This window comes from Mytilus californianus, unplaced genomic scaffold, assembly GCF_021869535.1.
Source record: "Mytilus californianus isolate M0D057914Y unplaced genomic scaffold, xbMytCali1.0.p SCAF_10, whole genome shotgun sequence".
In the NCBI taxonomy this organism is placed as follows: Eukaryota; Metazoa; Mollusca; class Bivalvia; order Mytilida; family Mytilidae; genus Mytilus; species Mytilus californianus.
In genome coordinates this window covers 4,244,742-4,262,787 of record NW_026262582.1, presented here as the reverse complement: position 1 = coordinate 4,262,787, position 18,046 = coordinate 4,244,742, and the positions used below count along the sequence as shown (strand labels likewise).

Here is an 18,046-nt window from a genome sequence, read left to right as displayed (position 1 = left end):
GCACTTCAATAGGTTTTAGTCAAATCCTTCAACTGCCTTAAAAGCATATACGAGTCAAAGGTGCCAGAAACTGAACGAAAATACGAACAAACGCACACAATACTCGTTATATATCCCCTCTTAAAAATCAAGGATATAAAAGTGAAGAGGTTTATCAAAGACAATGTCCTATTAAATGAGATGAAGGCAATTATCACACATAATTCGACACTAAGGATTAAGACACAAAAAAGATGGAGATTATAATATATTTCAGGCAAAGTACACCACGCATACTATTTTATAACTTATCCCCTTTCCCACGCGTAGCGGGTATCGTTTTTTTCCCGATATGCAGTCAAAATTGTATGTAATGAACATGCAGTTTTATGCTTGGACACTCTATATTTTTCGTAATGGACAATTGTTAAGTTATGAGTATTTGTTCGTCGTTTCTGTTGTCAAGAAGGATTCCTCTGAAAAGACAAAAAAATAGTTACTTGAGTGCTTTATATGACAAATCTACTAATATTCAAACGCTGAAGTAGTCGCAAATTATTTTTTTGTTTCATTGAAACGTATATATACAATTCAACAGATATAAGAGTGTGAAAACACGAAAAACTATTTTAACATGTTAAAGTTTTTTGTTCGAAGACAGAAAATTTTGTGAAAAAATGCTTTTGTTTGTATCTTATCTGTGTTTGTCTCATAAGGAATTTTTGTTGCAGTTGCTGTTAAAATGTTCAGATATTGCCTATAGTCGGGACGACAATTTGTGCATACACTTTTCTGTTGTTGAATACCGTATAATAGAAAACAAAGGAATAGGGGAATCCATCCATGACACAAAATCAGTACATACACAGCATAAAGCACACAAAAAGCAAAGGAACAGCGATTTAATTGCTGTTCTTCCTCTCAAAGTCACAGTGTGGTCTTTAACATGGAACAAAAAAACTCTCACCTCACTGCAATTTTAAGACGGCCCCTAGCACCGGTTTCAGCGGAATTTTTTGCAAACTGAAATAATTCCGTTGACTTTGTAAGATGTAACACCACCTAATCGGACCCGGTCAAAAAGAACATACTGGAAAGTAGTACACATCTAAAACAAAATAGTTCCTACGCATAGGTATGTTGACCTATATATTAGTATGTATTTTGGTTGTATTTGTGTTTTTCTGTTGCTGTCTCACTAACAGATCCCCTATCATCTTTTATGCATAGTTAATCTTCAAATTGGATATTGTCTCTAGCTGTTCTAAATTTGTTTATTTATAAAAAAAAATAAGGAGATGTGGTATGATTGCCAATGAGACAACTATCCTCTAAAGTTCAAATAAAGTGGATGTAAGCAATTATAGGCAACCGTACGGCCTTCAACAATGAGAAAAAAACATACTGTATAGTCGGCTATAAAAGGCCCCAACATGAAAAATATGAAACAATTCAATCGAGAAACCTAACGACCTAATTCATAACAAAACAATTTACGAAAAACAAATATGACAGACATGAACCAACGACAACTACTGAACTACAGGCTTCTGACTTGGGACAGGCACATAAAGAATGTAGCGGGGTTAAACATGTTTGTGAGGGCTCAACCCTCCCCTAACCTGGGACCTAATCTTTGGTGTTCTTTTTGTTTATGATTGTGAGCGCATTTTTCAAAAGAATCAGTTAACTACATAATATATATAGTTGTAATTGATTCGCTCATCCTTGGCGCAATGATTGGCAAAAGAAATACTTGGTGTTACTGTTTCTTGATATTCGATACTAAGCTCCACATATACATGGTTATTGCATATACATTGGTTTTAATTTTCAAACATGTCACACAACTTCTATCTATATGATAAATTGATAGTTTGTACTTACTTCAACTGGTGTCTGGCTTTAAACGTAAACTTCTTGGTTTCCATACGTCACTCTACAGATTAAAAAATGTCGCACTATAGATTTGAAATTGTTACATGTGCATGAGATTATAATAATCTTTAACAAAAATTAAGGCAACAGTAGTTTTTTCGATGTTCTAACCTCGTAAACCGATTAGAAAGAGACAGATCAAGGTAACAAACAGAAACTAAGGGAATCGCATGTAATCAAAAAAGGGTCAAGATTGGGTGCCTTGACAGGGTAACCGTCACTTGCTATGCCTGCATTACCCGCCAAGCGAACTCACACTCAACAAGAAATTATTGTAACAGGATGCTGTTACGAAGTCTCCCAAACGAAGCTCCAATAATTCGTAATTCCCAGGGTCGTCTGACATTGGGCAAAGTCCAGTGAAAATTGGTTTGGTAAAGTTATATGCATTAGTGATGCCTGAGGATTAACCCTGTATATCATTCAAATCATCTTGGCATGACAAACCAGAATATATATGGTTTAGGGGTGGGGATCTCGACCACTTACAAGATACTAGAACATTGGGGGTGGGGGAACCCCTGGGGACTGACCCTATACGTCATTCAAATGTTCGAGACATGACGAACAGGAATATATATGGTTTAGGGGTGGGGATCTCAACTATTTACAAGATATTAGAACACTGGGGGTGGGGGGAACCCCTGGGGACTGACCCTATACGTCATTCAAATGTTCGAGACATGACGAACAGGAATATATATGGTTTAGGGGTGGGGATCTCGATCATTTACAAGTTATTAGAACTTTCTCAAATGGCAGGGGGTGGGGGATGACCCCTGGAGACTAACCCTGTATATCATTCAAACCATCTCTGCATGACAAACAATAATATATATGGTTTAGGGGTGGGGATAATGACCACTAACAAGATATTAGAACTTTCTTAAATGGCAGGGGGTGGGCGTGACCCCTGGGGACTAACCCTGTATATCATTCAAACCATCTTTGCATGACAAACCAGAATATATATGGTTTAGGGGTGGGGATCTTGACCACTTACAAGATATTAGAACTTTCTTAAATGGTAGGGGGTGGGGTGACCCCTGGGGACTAACCCTGTATTTCATTTGATTTGCTTTATAATGACAAACCAGAATATATATGGTTTTTGGGTGGGGATCTCGACCATTTACAAGATATTAGAACTTTCTCAAATGGCAGGGGGTCGGGATGACCCATTCAAACTATCTTAGCATGACAAAACAGAATATATATAGTTTAGGGGTGGGGATCTTGACCACTTACAAGGTATTAGAACTTTCTTAAATGGCAGGGGGTGGGGGTGACCCCTGGGGACTAACCCTGTATTTCATTTAAGGTGTTTTATCATTTAGAACATTTTCAATTAAAAAGATTGTGTCTATCACAAACAGATTTCAAATTATAATCATTTGAAAATTTTTTAAAATAAAATCCTATAGGGTTCTATAGTAAAACCCTCCCTTCTTTTCGCCCCTCAAAGTACCCCTTTATAAACCCTATTGCACAAACAAAATCCTGATTGCACCACTAGACATGTTAGTCTAACATATTGTGAAACCCTAAGTTAATCTGACTAGCGGTTTTGGAGAACGGGTGCGGACAAGTTCAAATTTAAAAGCGGCGGAAGAGGAAGAGGAAGAATAATAATAATTATAATAAGAACTGAGCAAAAACAATAAGTCTTCCCAAACTTCGTTTGAGAGACTTAATAAAAATGACCCAACCAGGAATAGGCCACACTAGGTATAATTCCTGATCAGAAGACTACACTGGTATCTAAAGAGCTATCACCGCGAAAACATATTGCAAGCGAGTTGAAACAAAGGCACATCGTATCAGTCAACTTATGTAGTATCGATTTCTCATAACTCTGTTTTAGCAGTTTTTGTGTAAGGAACTCACTCCTATCAATGAAGTCGGTATAGTGTGTACATGCACGAGCGTAACGTTTTAACTGAGATTTGTAAACGTCATACGACAGAGCAAAGGGTATGTTACTGTTTATAAATGAATAGTTTATAATTGGAAATAAAAACTGATTTTATCACATGTAATGCATTGAATTAAGGGCCATTTGAGGTATATATGTTGTGTACAAACTGTAATGATAATTTGTACAGAATTTTTGTACAAGTTATCAGTGTTTTAGGAACCGCTTAACACAAATGGATGATACAAGCACACAGTCTTGTGTTTCGCATATTTCTGTTATATTTCCATGACTGCATGATACAGTCTAATACTGAACATTGATATAAAAACCATTATAAGAACACAAAAAGACTTTTTATGGATATGGTTTTGGTATAAGGAGAAAAATAAAAATAGAATTTAAACCATTCAGGTGTCCTTGATTTTAATTTTAGGACAAGGAGAATAGCACTAAATGTTCGGTTGAAGTATATCAATTTGAATTTAAGACATTAAGCTGATAAATTTTAGCAGATAAACTTTTATTATCTGGTGCAAAAAGGTATGTGCCTAAAAACTTATAACAAAAACCCCTGTACAAATTATAATTTGCACAAACTTGCATCTTGTACACAACATATACGTAGTTGAAATGGATCCGAATTTTAGTTCCGTAAGCTACATAGGGTTACACGGATAATGTATTGAACCTTTAACTGGAACTGAGATATAACACATGTGTCAACATAATATTTAAATAAATGTTTCAACTTAAAAGTATATTCTTGTTTAATATTGATCCAATTACTTGTTTTAATTTGTATCATATAACAGAATGCAATACCTACATAAAGAAAACTTGAATTTTCATGAGTGTATGAGTCCTTCCTTGACATTTCATCTCGATTAACAATGTTTTCAGGAGAAATTACGATATCCTGTGAACAAATACCATAAATCTTATAAACTTATATATGTTAGTGGCAATGAATGACATTAGCAATTAAGCTTAAATCCAAGGCAATAAGCTTACGCATAGGCATTAAGTTATTGCCTGAAATCTGATGATATGAATCTCAATACATACATATTCATAAAGATTATTTGATAAAGTGTCATAAATGAAGAAGACATTTTCTACTTCCGCTTTTTGTTTGAGTTCATGCTGCAAAATCATTATTGTTTGTCGCACAATAATTTCATTTTTTTTTTCAAAACTCCACTTTTTGAGTTCATTCGCACACAACAAAAATAAGTGATTGATGGACTTATCGCTTTTTTTAAAGCTTCATTTATATTCCTACTGAAAGGATATTTAACACATTAGAATGTGTTTCACGCATCATGCTTGATACATAGTGTCGGTGAATTGCTTTTATTAACATTTACCCAAATGTTTCCTTTATTCAAGTTAAAAATTCATTTTAAGAGAACGACTTAGTCTGAACTAGATCACCACCGGTTTAAATAAAACATCAAATTATCAAATAAATAAGCGGACGGAAGCGTTAACTTTTGTGTAATCGATACCTAAGAGTTGAACAGTGCATCAGAGATAGTGATTAAGAGGGAGAAATACATTGCAAAACAATTATTCTGTATGAGGCTCATGTCCAGGCAATTGTAAAACTGACTACTGTAGGTTTACCAGCATAATTATAATATGCAGAAGCGCAGGAGTACAAGTTCATTTGTTTCCTTATTTTTCAAATAAATATTTATTTTTGTATATTTAAGCGTACACTTAGTTTCTGACAAACTTTTACCTTTTTGTCGTTTTCCGTGAAATCACCTTCTCTGTAATATTTGTCGTAAGCCGGGTTGTCTTTCCCTTTTCCGAACGTTCCATCTGTTTTGTAGCCATCGATGTATTGAACATTCCTCCCTGAGACACGGTAGTCGTGAAGCGAATCCCATTCACTACTGTAATATAAGCATGGCAGTAGAATACAACATAGATAACTGAGTTTTGAAAAAAATCATAAATATAATACCAGGCTTATAAAAGCAGGTTTGCAAATATCTAATACCATTTAACAATTGAGTATTTAAATGCTAGTAGATGCATAAAAAAGTATAACAAAAAATCAAACGAGGTTAATTAAAAAAAGGGATGTTCGAAAAAACTGCGTTGTAAAAACAAAATAAAACGTATCAACCAACGGAACGAGTAAAAAATAACTGTCATATTCCTGACTTGGTACATGCATTTTCCCTTGAAAATTGTGTGTTAAACTGTATGGGTTTTATAGCTAGCTAAACCTCCCACTTGTGCGACAGTAATTATTACAAAATCAATTCCTTTAATAACGTAAAATATACCATCAATGAAATTTCATAAAGTTACTTATCGAAAGAAAAAAAAATGAATATGTCTGCAAAACTTACGCGTAACTTCTATCGCGTGTGCGTCGCCAACACCAACATCCACAAACTATAAATAGCACAATCAGGATTATTCCCCCAGCACCGCCAGCAGCTATTGTGATTACGTATTTTGATTTCATCTCCCTGACGTCACATTTGTCTCCAGAATGTTGAAACAATCCGTCATCTGTATTACATCTATAAAATAAGATAAGATTTTGATTATCATCTTTTTATTTATCAATGAAAAGACACATTGGTAATGCGTCAATGAGACAGCAAATCAAGAAATCAATAACTATAGATGTTCGTATTTGAATATTTTGTTAAATTAATAATAAAATTAAGAATGGAAATGGGGAATATGTCAAAGAGACAAAAACCCGACCAAAGAGCAGATAACAGCCGAAGGCCACCAATGGGTCTTCAACGCAGCGAGAAAATCTCGCACCCGGAGGTGGTCCTCAGCCGGCCCCTAAATAAAATTGTGTACTGGTTCAGTGAAAATGGACGTCACACTAAACTCCAAAACATATAAAGGAACTAAAATTGAAAAAACATACAAGACTAACAAACACCAGAGGCTCCTGACTTGGGACAGGCGCAAAAATGCAGCGGGGTTAAACATGTTTTGTGAGATCTCAACCCTCCCCTATACCTCTAGCCAATGTAGAGTAAAGAAACACATAACAATACGCACAGTAAAACTCAGTTTAAATGAAGTCCAAGTCCGATGTCAGAATAGGTAACAAAAGAAACTAAGCAAAATGACAATGACACATACATTAAGAAAGGACTACTAGCAGTTACTGACATACCAGCTCCAGACCTCAATTAAACTGATTGAAAGATTATTTCTTCAACATATGAAAATCAGGTACAATCCCTCCCGTTAGCAGTTTAGCATCATACCATCATAAAATATATGAGAAGAACATAACCCGTATCATGCCAACAACTGGTTTTAGAATAAATGTGTTTATTTCCAATGCAAAGACCCTATGAGTGAATCAATATTAATACCAAAATATGCAATCCTTAATGACCTGACAACTGTATCGCAACTATATCCCTTCCAAATAAGTCTGTTTAAAGGTTTGGTTAGCTTTTGAGGTGAATGCCGACATTTTTGTGCATTGTAAAGAATATTACCATAAAATATTGGATGTGAAATACCTGAACGTATAAGATGTCTGCATGTTGATTTATATTTACGAATGATGTCCTTGTACCGATGATAAAATTTAGTAAATGTTTTGACTAGTTTGTGATATCGAAAACCCTGGTGTAATAATTTTTCAGTAATACAGAGATTTCTTTCGTTGAAATCAAATACGTTGGTACATACACGAGCGAATCGAACAAGTTGAGATGTATAAACACCATAAGAGGGTGACAAGGGAACGTCACCATCTAAAAATGGATAATTAACAATAGGAAATGAAAAATCATCTCTTTTATCATAAATTTTGGTATTAAGCTTCCCGTTACAGATATAGATATCAAGATCCAGGAATGGGCAGTGTTCATTGTTAGTATAAGCTTTATTTAAAGTCAGTTCGGCAGGCTAAATCTCTTTAGTGTACACACTGAAGTCGTCATTGTTTAGATCCAATATATCATCTAAATATCTAAAAGTGTTATTTAAATTTTGAATTAGATGTTGTTTCGATGGGTCTTTGCTGATTTTAGTCATACATTGTAACTCATAACAATACAGAAACAGGTCCGCAATAAGTGGTGCACAGTTAGTTCCCATGAGAATTCCAATAACCTGACGATATACGGAATCTCCATAGCGAACAAATATGTTATCTAGTAAGTATTCAAGGGCAGTTATGGTATCAAAGCAGGTCCAATTGACATAGTTCTTTTGTTTGTTGTTACTAAAAAAGTTACCTAAAAGAGTTTGATTGTATATATTCGCATTCCGACTTTTTAAATGCCCATTTAATCAGGTGTGTGAATTTTTTCTTAATAAGATTATGAGGCAAAGTGGTATATAGGGTAGAAAAATCAAAACTTTGAACAAATTCAAAATCACCAATATAAGCATGCAATTTATCAAGTACTTCCAACGAATTTTTGACACTCCAAAAGTAATTAATTCCACTATTTTTAAAGGCCTTATTTGAACAATTTATTACCAAGTTTTTGATTGTACCAAGTGTACTAGTAAGTAGAACTGATAGTTTAGTAGTGGAACAATGGCTTGAAGACGAAATTAATCTATATTTGTAAGGAGTTTTGTGCAGCTTCGGAAGCCAGTACATAGTTGGAACTTTCATTGTATTTGGTTCTGCTTGTAAAGAGGTAGCTAAAAGTTTATGTTACAGATGTCATTTTCCAAAAATGTCAGTTGGAATGTTGGTGAATTCGTGATTTCCTTTTTTAGAACCTCAATGTAAAATTTACGTCAAACAATAATGATATTGTTAGCAGCCGTATCAGCCGGAACAAAAACAAATTCCTCGGCGAGTTCTTTTAGCTTATGTCATAGATAATAAATTGTTTTATGAAACATGTAGGTTTGTTTTAAAAGAAACTTATTCTGGGGTTCTTTGGAACAGGAGAAAGTTATCGTACACACGCGATATATATATTATTTAAATAGCAAATGTTTTCAGAATATATGACAAAAGTTGACAACAGGTCATAAAAATGTGAAATATGTGCGCAATTTGCTTTTTTTGAGATAGGTTTCTTTGCAATGACGTATTCAGATGTTTTAATCATCGCCAGTGTTCTTTTTATCGAGAGAACTAATTTAAAAAACAGATTTATTTAGTTGAGCAATTAAAAAAAGGTTGTGCATTAGGGAAGCGTCACTATTTTACACGTTATGCTTGTTCCAGACATCATTAAGAAGTACGTCGAGGTAGCGCAACATAACTTACGAGTACTGAGAGTGAAATTTTGGTAAGTTAGTCCAAAAGTGTTGCAGCTTGTTCTGATTTCCCTCTATTACTGAAAATTATAGCACTATTGCTTAAAATTGGAAGACATTTATTGAGCAACACGACGGGTGACAACGTGTAGAGAAGGACCTACTTACTATTCCAGCGCACATGATATAAGCTCCAATTTTTGTTGGGTTCATGTTGCTCAGTCTTTAGTTTTCCGTGTAGTGTTTTGTAGACTGTTCTTTGTCTTTTAGTCGTTTTACATTTTTTTCATGGTTGTGGCGGTGTCTCTTCGACTTATGAATTATGATTGTTCCTTTGGTATCTTCCATTTATTTGTATTACATCGAAAATGATCTATGAGTCCCTGTAGATTATAGGAATAATGACAATATTCAGTTCTTAAGGATGTACTTGGGTCAGGTTTAGGAGTGTTTGTCAGATGTTCGGACTCCTTGGTTATTTTCCTACGATACAGGGTAAAATATTTTGCCCCATAACACCCATTTTTCTTTTCATATAAGACTTCAATAGCTCATAAAAGGTCATTTACCAAAATTTAAGCAGATTTTAGATTTCTTTTCTTTCGATTTGAGACCTAAATAATATCAATGCAAATATAAGGTTAAAGTCCGAGTCAACCTTTTCCCGCCATTTAAAAAAATTAAATATCTCGAAAAGGAGCTCCATAACTTAACAATATTTTTAGCTTATTTTGTTCCTTAACTAATGCTCTTCTGACTTATAGTATCAATTTTAAAATCTATTTTTTTAATTTCACCTAAGTACATCTTTAATTCAGGAATCAGTAATACTCACACACAGATGGTTAGTTTATCATCATCTATGTAACATTTCCCGCTACTTCCACAAGATACATCGTCCTCGTCACATGGTTTTCTACAACCTCCTTGTATTACAGAAAACGGGTTTCTACACGGTCCTACAATTTGATACAAGAAATAAATTGATTTTATGGTAAAATTATATTCATTTTATGACTACCCTAGCATCAGGAAGACACCATATTAATAAATCCTTTATTTGTTTTGTTCATGTTTTTTTAAATTTTCTTTGTTAAAAAACCCAACAACCTGTTAATGTTCAATTATTAATGGGAAGCCCATTGGATTCCAAGCAGTAGCTTAGTAGCATTAGCAACAAAAAGGAATCTATTTAATCACAGTAAACGGAAAAACCTATTGTACAGCAACGAAAGACATTTAGAAAATTAAGTTCTTTTCAGTGATGATTGCAGAAAAAGTTATCAAACAACCAAAACCAAATTGAAACTTCAAAGAGCTGATATACTTGAAAATCACTAAAAGGGAAACGAAAGATACCAATGGGATATTCAGACTCATTAAGCGAAAACGAACTGACAATGTCATGTCAAAAACCGAAAAACGACCAAAAGACGAATAACAGTATACAAAACACAACATAGAAAACGATAGATTTTACAACAAGAACTCTAACCAAAATCCCGGGGTGATCTCAGGTGCTACGGAAGGGTAAGAAGATCCTGTTCCACGTGTAAACAGTCAGAGTTATGCACAAGTGAGATACACTCCTTAATTTCAATGACTTCTAAATTGTATAACAACAAGTTTCCATAACACAATATCTGTAATTCCTGAGCTATTGGGCTGTTGATACCTGCAAGGACTAGCAGTCCACGAGCAGGGGTACCTACTCAGTTGCAGCAATCACATTAATCGGCATATGCAGGCTATTTCTAGGGTTTAAAATGTTTAAAAAACTATGGCTATTTCTTTTTCAAAAGTAAATTTTATAACACATATTGCTTCAAGGTACTTACCGACTGTTGTTGTAGTTGAAAGTTTTACAGCTTTTGTATTACTTGTTGTTATCACAGTTGATGCTGATGATGGCGATTGCTTAGTAGTAACATTTGTTGAATTATATTTATTGGTTTTCATGGATATTGTTGGTGGTTGCGTTGTTAATTCATTTGTGGAACTAACTTTACTCGTTTTGATATATGACGATTCTGTTGATAGCAGTTGTGTTGTAGATGGATGGGTAGTTGATTTCACAGTTGGTGTAAGCGTTCGCTTTTTAGTAACAGTTTTAAGTAGTTGGGTAATTGTTGTAAATAAAGTTGTTTCTGTTGATGATGGTTGGGAAGTTGATAATGGTGGCAGAGTTGTAATTCCATATGTAGACTTCTGATGACTGGTTTTCATGGATGTTATTGTTGATGATGATGGTTGTTCTGTACTTAGATTTTCAGGTTTAAATGTACTTGTTTCCACGGATGTTGTTGGTGGTAGTGACTGCTTTGTAATTCCGCTTACTGAGGTATGATAAGTTGTTATCACTGATGTTGTTGGCGGTGGTGAATGTGTTGTAATTCCACTTGCAGAGTTAAGATTATATTTTTCCACGGATGTTTTTGATGATGGCGACTGCGTTGTAATTCCACTTGTAGAGTTAAGATTTTTTATTTCCGGGGATGTTGTTTGTGGTGATGACTGTGTTGTAATTCCACTTGTAAAGTTAAGATTTCGTGTTTCCACGGATGTTTTTGTTGGTGATGACTGCATTGTTATTTCGCTTGTAGAATTAAGATTATCCACGGGTGTTGTTTGTAACTGTAACGGAGGCTGTGTTGTAGAGTTAAGAATATTTGTATCCACGGATGTTGTTAATAACAGAGCCTGTGTTGTAATGTCACTTGCAGAGGTAAGATTTCTTGTTTCCGTGGATATTGTTGTTAACGGAGGCTGCGTTGGAATATCATTTGTAGAAGTAAGATTACTTCTTTCCATGGATGTAATGGTTGGGGATGGCTCATACGTTGTAATTCCATTTGAAGAATTGTTTAGACCATTTTCAATTGATGTTGTTGATGGAGGTGGAATTGTTATTTCATTCGAAGACTTAATTTTTATAGTTGTCTTAGATGTTGTTTGTTGTGATGACTGTTGTTTTTCAGTTCCACTTGCAGATTGAAGCGTGCTAATGTCCAATGATAATGATGTTGTTGTTGATGATTGTGGCGGCTCTATACTTGTTGATTGTAATTTGCTTGTTGTTGGAACTTTGGTTGTATCAACTGATACTGATGTTTGCCCTGACTCTTGAGTTGTTAGATTTGATTTCCCTGTATCGCTGTGTGTTGTGTAAAGTGTTGACTTACCGAATATGGTTGTTTGATTTGAAAGGTCAGTAGTTTCTGTACCTACTGTTGAAACAGGAGGTGCATTTGTAGAAATGACATTTAATTGACTGGTAAGTGTTGTGTTTGATGTACTAGAAGATGAACCTGACAGCGTCGATGGTATAGTTATTAACGGTACATTTTCTGTTTCCTTTGTTGTCGCATGTTGAAGAGATCCTGTTATTGTCTTTGACAATCCTGTTGCAGTGGTTTGTATCGTTGTTGGTGTTTTTGTCGATGTTTGACCTGTTCCACTGGGCGTTGTTATATTTGACGATGATGTAATGGACGAAATATAGTGTTTGGAGGTTGGAGTAGTTTGAGATGACAGAATTGCTTTAGTAGATTCTCGGGTTGTTGTATCATCTGTTATGTTTTTAAGACCGGATGCATTCTTTGTTGCTGTGGTAGAATGTAAATTTGACCGTGTTGGCGAAGTCGTTATTGTTGTCAAGCTTGCTGGTGTTGTGGCATTACCTTCCTTTTTTGATGATGAAACTGTCGATGTTGTTACAATATAATGGTTGTCCGTTAGATTTTCCGTTAACATTGGTTGTGTTTCTCCGCTAGTCCCTGTAGATGAACTTATTTGTGAATTTGTTGCATGCACGTTTGTCTTGTTCGATGTAGTGAGTGTTTGATTCTTGATTTTACTTAAAGTAGTTTCTGATTGGGACGATGAGTGAAATGCTTTTTTGTTAATTGTTTGGAAAATTCCCCCTGTTGTGAGAGATACGCTAAATATTGTTGTTTCAGTTGTTCGAGTAGGCTGTTTGGATGTTGATTTGCGAGGTTGTACTGTAGCGGTCGGTGGTGGAGTAATAACTTCAGTAAGTAGTTGTGTTTTTTCAGTAGACTGCATTTCTCTCCCTGATATTGGGCTAGAATTTATAAATTCTGTCGTGTTGAAAGTAGAATATGGTTGTGTCGATTCAGTCGTTGCAGATGTCAATTTTATTGTTTGCATAGTGGGAGTTGAAGGTACAGTTGATGTCGATAAAGTCGACGAATATGTAGAATTTTTATCTTGAATGGCATTGTTTGTGTTCGCAGAAGATGTTAATGGAGATGCAGAAACTGAAGGGGATTGATTAACATTTAAGGGTTTTGTTGATGACATTTTCGTCGCTTTTGTATATATTTTAGTTGCTTTCGACAAGTTTTCTTGCGTTCCTGCAATCAATGAGGCATCTTTAGTTTGAACTGTAGTCAAACTGATGGGTGTTGAACTCTGCACAGTTTGAGCTTTTGTGTTATGTGCTTCATTATGCGATACTTTGATTGTAACATTGTTATTTTCCTCGGTGAAATTCGAACTGGTCATTTCCAAAATCACAGGATCTATTCAAATGAATATATTAAATACAGTTTAAAAAGATTGTCAACACTAGTAAAAACTACTTGACTATATTATTGTTGTAAAATTCAAAAAAAGATACAGAGGAATCAAATCTAACAACGAAATCAAAAATTCGAAACTTTTAACAGTTCACTTTTGACCATGCATTGCTAATATTATTTAAATTCCAAAAGTCACTAGTTTTTAGTTTTTCTCATTCTTTAGTTTTATGTTGTGTTTTGTATACTGTTGTTTGTCTTTTGGTCTTTTTCTTTTTTGCTATGGCGTTGTCAGTTCGTTTTCGACTTATGAGTTTGAATGTGCCTTTTGGTATCTTTCGCCTCTCTTTCACTAAATTTGTTATGTGCAATATTAGTTATAAGAAAAATGTATATTGAATGTCATCAAACAAGTTCTTTTTTTTTAAAGACTAGCAATTTCCTGAGTTTTTTTTTCAACCAGTGCACAATACGGTATTGAAAACATAAGTGTGTTTAAATTATAGTTACAAAATGGAAACTTTATGTATATGATGAAAACATATGAGTTTGTTTATCTTGTTAGGTTATCTACATACCTAAAGTAATCAAACAACAGAAGGTCATAACCACGATGATCCTTATATCTGAAAATATATATCATTGATTTGTTAAATATAATTATTATTTGTTCTACGTCTTAAATGTCAGTTAAATGAATACATGGCGAGTTTACTCTCTTTTCATGTAGGTTCGATAAGACTGATTATTTATAATTTCTGTTTACTTTTACTGCAATATCAAAACCTTTTGGGAAAGGTGTGATTATTTTGGATGTTTACCTTGATCAATGTACACACTGGTATATGGTATATTGAGTATTTCAAAATTTGATAATTAGCACAATTTGGATGTGCACATTTTCAAAACATCGACGATTGTGCATACATATATTATACATATATATATATACATACATACATAACTCCGCCACATTCCGCCAGTCCAGAGTCAAGAGCCCGTACGTCAGTGGTTGTCGCTGGTTGTTGTCTGCTTTGTTCATTTTTCTTGTTTTGTGTTATCATTAATCAGACTGTTGGTTTTCTCTTTATGATTTTTTAAAATTTTGTCATGCTGGGGCCTTTTATAACGTACTATGCAGTAAAGGTTTTGCCCATTTTTGAGGGACGTACGATGACCTATAATTGTTTTCATCCTCGTCCTTTTGTCGCATTTGTAATCTTACGACATCTCCTTATTTTAATTTACGACCATTAACTGCATGTTTTATGTAAATACCAAATATATAGATGGTGTACAATTCGATGCAATCTGGTTAAACTTAGCTGCTATGATCGCTACTCTATCGGCAAAGATGATACAGCTGTTTAATTTCCGATTTAATTTAATTAAGAATATTGAAAACAATCCCTTTGCATTTTAAAAAAATCTTTATCTTTTCTTTTTTTTTTTATAAGTTATGATATTTGCATTATAAAAATAATTTAAGAAATCACAGAAATATTTCATGATGATTTAAATTACCTTTACCCAAAAGATCAGTCATGATACAGATACAAAAATAAGTAGACGTGGTATGACTGCCTTTGAGACAATTATCCAACAGCGTTCAAATGACGTCGATGTAAGCAATTATATGCTATGATACAGCTTTCAACCATGAGCCAAACCCAAACTACATATTCGACTAAACAGTGTCATTTATTTTGAACTGTCATATCTTTTTTGTATTACATTTGTGGTGATTTATCGTAGCAATCACGAATCAAATCATATCTTGTATAGAATCAGGTGTTCGCTATGATTTGAATTTACGATATACATATCAGCTTATATATATATCTAGCAGAATCACAATACATATAGCTGCCAAACTAGCTAACGCATTAGTGCTAAAATTTGATCAATACACATTTGGCTAATCGACAGAGATTTGAAATTGGCGATTCCTGGCAAAACATATGTGAATTCTTATATCATTTTATTTTTTAATGGTTTACAATATTTTATCACATCCCTGACACGAAAAAGTGAATTCGCATGAATATCCGAATGATTAGCATAATTTCCAAAATAGTTATGAATTAGTTTTGTTATTTTCACTTAGATTCGAAATCTTACCCTTCCTGAGCACCTGAGATCGCCCAGTTTTTGGTGAGGTATATGTTGCTCAGTGTTTTCTATGTAAAGTGTTATGTGTACTTGTCTTTTCGTCATCCTTCGTTTTAATGTCATGATGCATGGCGTTGTCAGTTTATCTTTGATCTTATCTATCTGTACCTGTACTTACGATATTTGAAGTGGATACTTTACTCATTTTTATTAAACGTTCTTTAAATCTATCTTTGTTATTCGCTGATCAAAATAAAAAAGGGGGGTCTTAAGGTCCAAAACAATACTTTTACTCCGCCACATGTTCAAGTGTATCCCAAAATCAGGAATCGTCATTACGTTTTTGGCATTATGGGTATTTAGAGTTGATGGCAGATCTTTGATAATCTCTGATATATAGATTAATTTACAATTCCAATTTAGATCTAAACATTATAGACGCTAGTCTATTGTTGAAGATCTTATACTCTTTGTGGAGTTGCTGTCGCATTGACATTCATTCCAGATCTTCTTTTATTTATATACATTTATATCCCATTCCAATCAAACGTAGTTATACTATTTTCACAATGGTTTACTTTCCAATCCTGTGTATGATAATACCAGTTTTGACTTTATTGTACATCGTCAAGTATATAAATTCATGAGACTAAAATCATTCTCACAAACCGAAATTAGTCTGGATTATTCAAGATAAGGGACTTTCCGTTTTGAAAATTCCTTGGAGTTCGGTATTTTTGTTGATTTACTTTTTTCTGTCTAAATAGATAAATCATCACTGAGGACAACTTAGAGAAGGTTAACCTTAACGACCCATCTGTTTCAAAAAACATATTTTTGTAATGGGAGTAGGGGACCGTCTAATCCTTAGAATGATTAATATGCCATTCATAATTACTGATGCATCGACCAATTACTATTATAGTCCTGTCGGTAATCACCAACTTAAGTGTTCAGTTTGGTCCTTGGCATTCAAAGGTTTGGTTTTAGCATTGCTGATTAAAGGGAAAACCGGAAAAGCGCTTCAGACGCACGAAATTAATGAAGAGTTATTTTCACTTATAACCCTTTCCCATTCTATCATATTGTAGCCAGCATCTCCTTCCTTTATAACAGGAATACGAACAAGTTTATACACACAACAAAAAAAGAACCAAATAATAATATGATTTGTACACACGGATGTTAACAAAAAGAAAGTAAGAAAAAAAGAAAGAAAGAAAGAAAGAAAGAATCAATGAACGAATCAATCAATCAATGTATAAACAAACAAACAAACAAACAAACAAACAAACAAACAAACAAACAAATAAATTAATTAATTAAAAAAATATCATTCATCTAACAGAAAAAATCTAAATCGTGGTTTTTGCAAGAACAAATAAATTCTTAGGGATATATATGTATTACATTTAAATAATATATCATTTAAATAAATGAGAGGAAATAAATGTCATACCTTCCATTTTAGATCACTGGAGCAAATATTTGATTCTGTCTGCAGCATTGGTCACTGTAACTGTTTAAATGTAAAGTTAAATATATGTAAAAGGTTGTTCAAGATAAGACCCGTCATATCCAGGCGTGTCCGACAGACATTTGTATAGGGTACAATTTAAAGGATTGAACATTTAATTAATTATCAAATTATTCATAATCGTTCGATTCCGAAAGTCCTGAAAGAGGGGAACTATTGTGGGGAAATTTTAGTATTCATATTTTGCTATAAAAATTTAACTCCAAAAAAGCAACTTTTTGTCTCGATCTGATGGCACAGATGATGAAAAAGAAGTTAAAAACCATTAGACATTAACACAAATGTAAACAACGACGTTACACTTTCTTCTCTCAGTGTTTGTATTGTGCTTATCACGCAACACAAATATGTGAGGGTTAGCGAGATTGGAAGTAAAGGGAACTCATTGAATGAAACAAAAATCGCAGATAACAATTTCAATAACTTTAATACTTGTTTAAGATAAATGGATAAATTAAATAATAGTAAAGGAACCTATTGCAGGTAGTTATTAAATTTTCACCTGATAACATTGTAGTGTACTAACGTAGGAGAAACATAGGTTCCGTGTTGCTTAATTTGTATAAAGAATTTTACAATACGCAATTATGTTACAATTCTGTCACATTTGAATATATCTATATGCTATTCAATATGACTTTTTGATTGTTCAAAATGCAACTGATTGTTCGATACATACTAGTGTTTGATGCCTGGAAACAAAGATTTTGTGACAGTGCACCATAAGACCTAACAGCAAGATTTGCAGCATTAAACATATATACCTAACTTATATAATTTTGTATTGTA

General features: G+C 33.8%; 1 protein-coding gene across 2 annotated transcripts; it reads right to left on the bottom strand.

Annotated features, from left to right (window-relative positions):
- Positions 1 to 229: 229 nt before the first annotated feature.
- On the bottom strand, positions 230 to 17,236 carry LOC127717481 (mucin-3A-like). 2 transcript variants are annotated; one of them, XM_052223146.1, is made up of 9 exons: positions 17,180 to 17,236; positions 14,187 to 14,234; positions 10,906 to 13,611; positions 9,903 to 10,026; positions 6,202 to 6,378; positions 5,580 to 5,736; positions 4,662 to 4,751; positions 1,867 to 1,918; positions 230 to 455 (listed from the first exon to the last, which is right to left on the bottom strand). In XM_052223146.1, the coding sequence occupies exons 1-8, from the start codon at positions 17,184 to 17,186 to the stop codon at positions 1,868 to 1,870; spliced, it is 3,360 nt and encodes a 1,119-aa protein (XP_052079106.1). In that variant the 5' UTR covers positions 17,187 to 17,236; the 3' UTR covers positions 230 to 455; position 1,867. The 2 variants fall into 2 exon arrangements, with proteins under 2 accessions (XP_052079106.1, XP_052079107.1); XM_052223147.1 differs by lacking the exon at positions 4,662 to 4,751.
- Between the last annotated feature and the right edge of the window lie 810 nt (positions 17,237 to 18,046).

Coding starts and splice junctions, on each gene's coding strand:
- LOC127717481 (XM_052223146.1), bottom strand. Junction 6,379..9,902: donor GATAAACTAACCATCTGTGT/GTGAGTATTACT, acceptor CTTATTTTATAG/ATGTAATACAGATGACGGAT. Junction 1,919..4,661: donor AAAATTCAAGTTTTCTTTAT/GTAGGTATTGCA, acceptor TTTAATCTGTAG/AGTGACGTATGGAAACCAAG.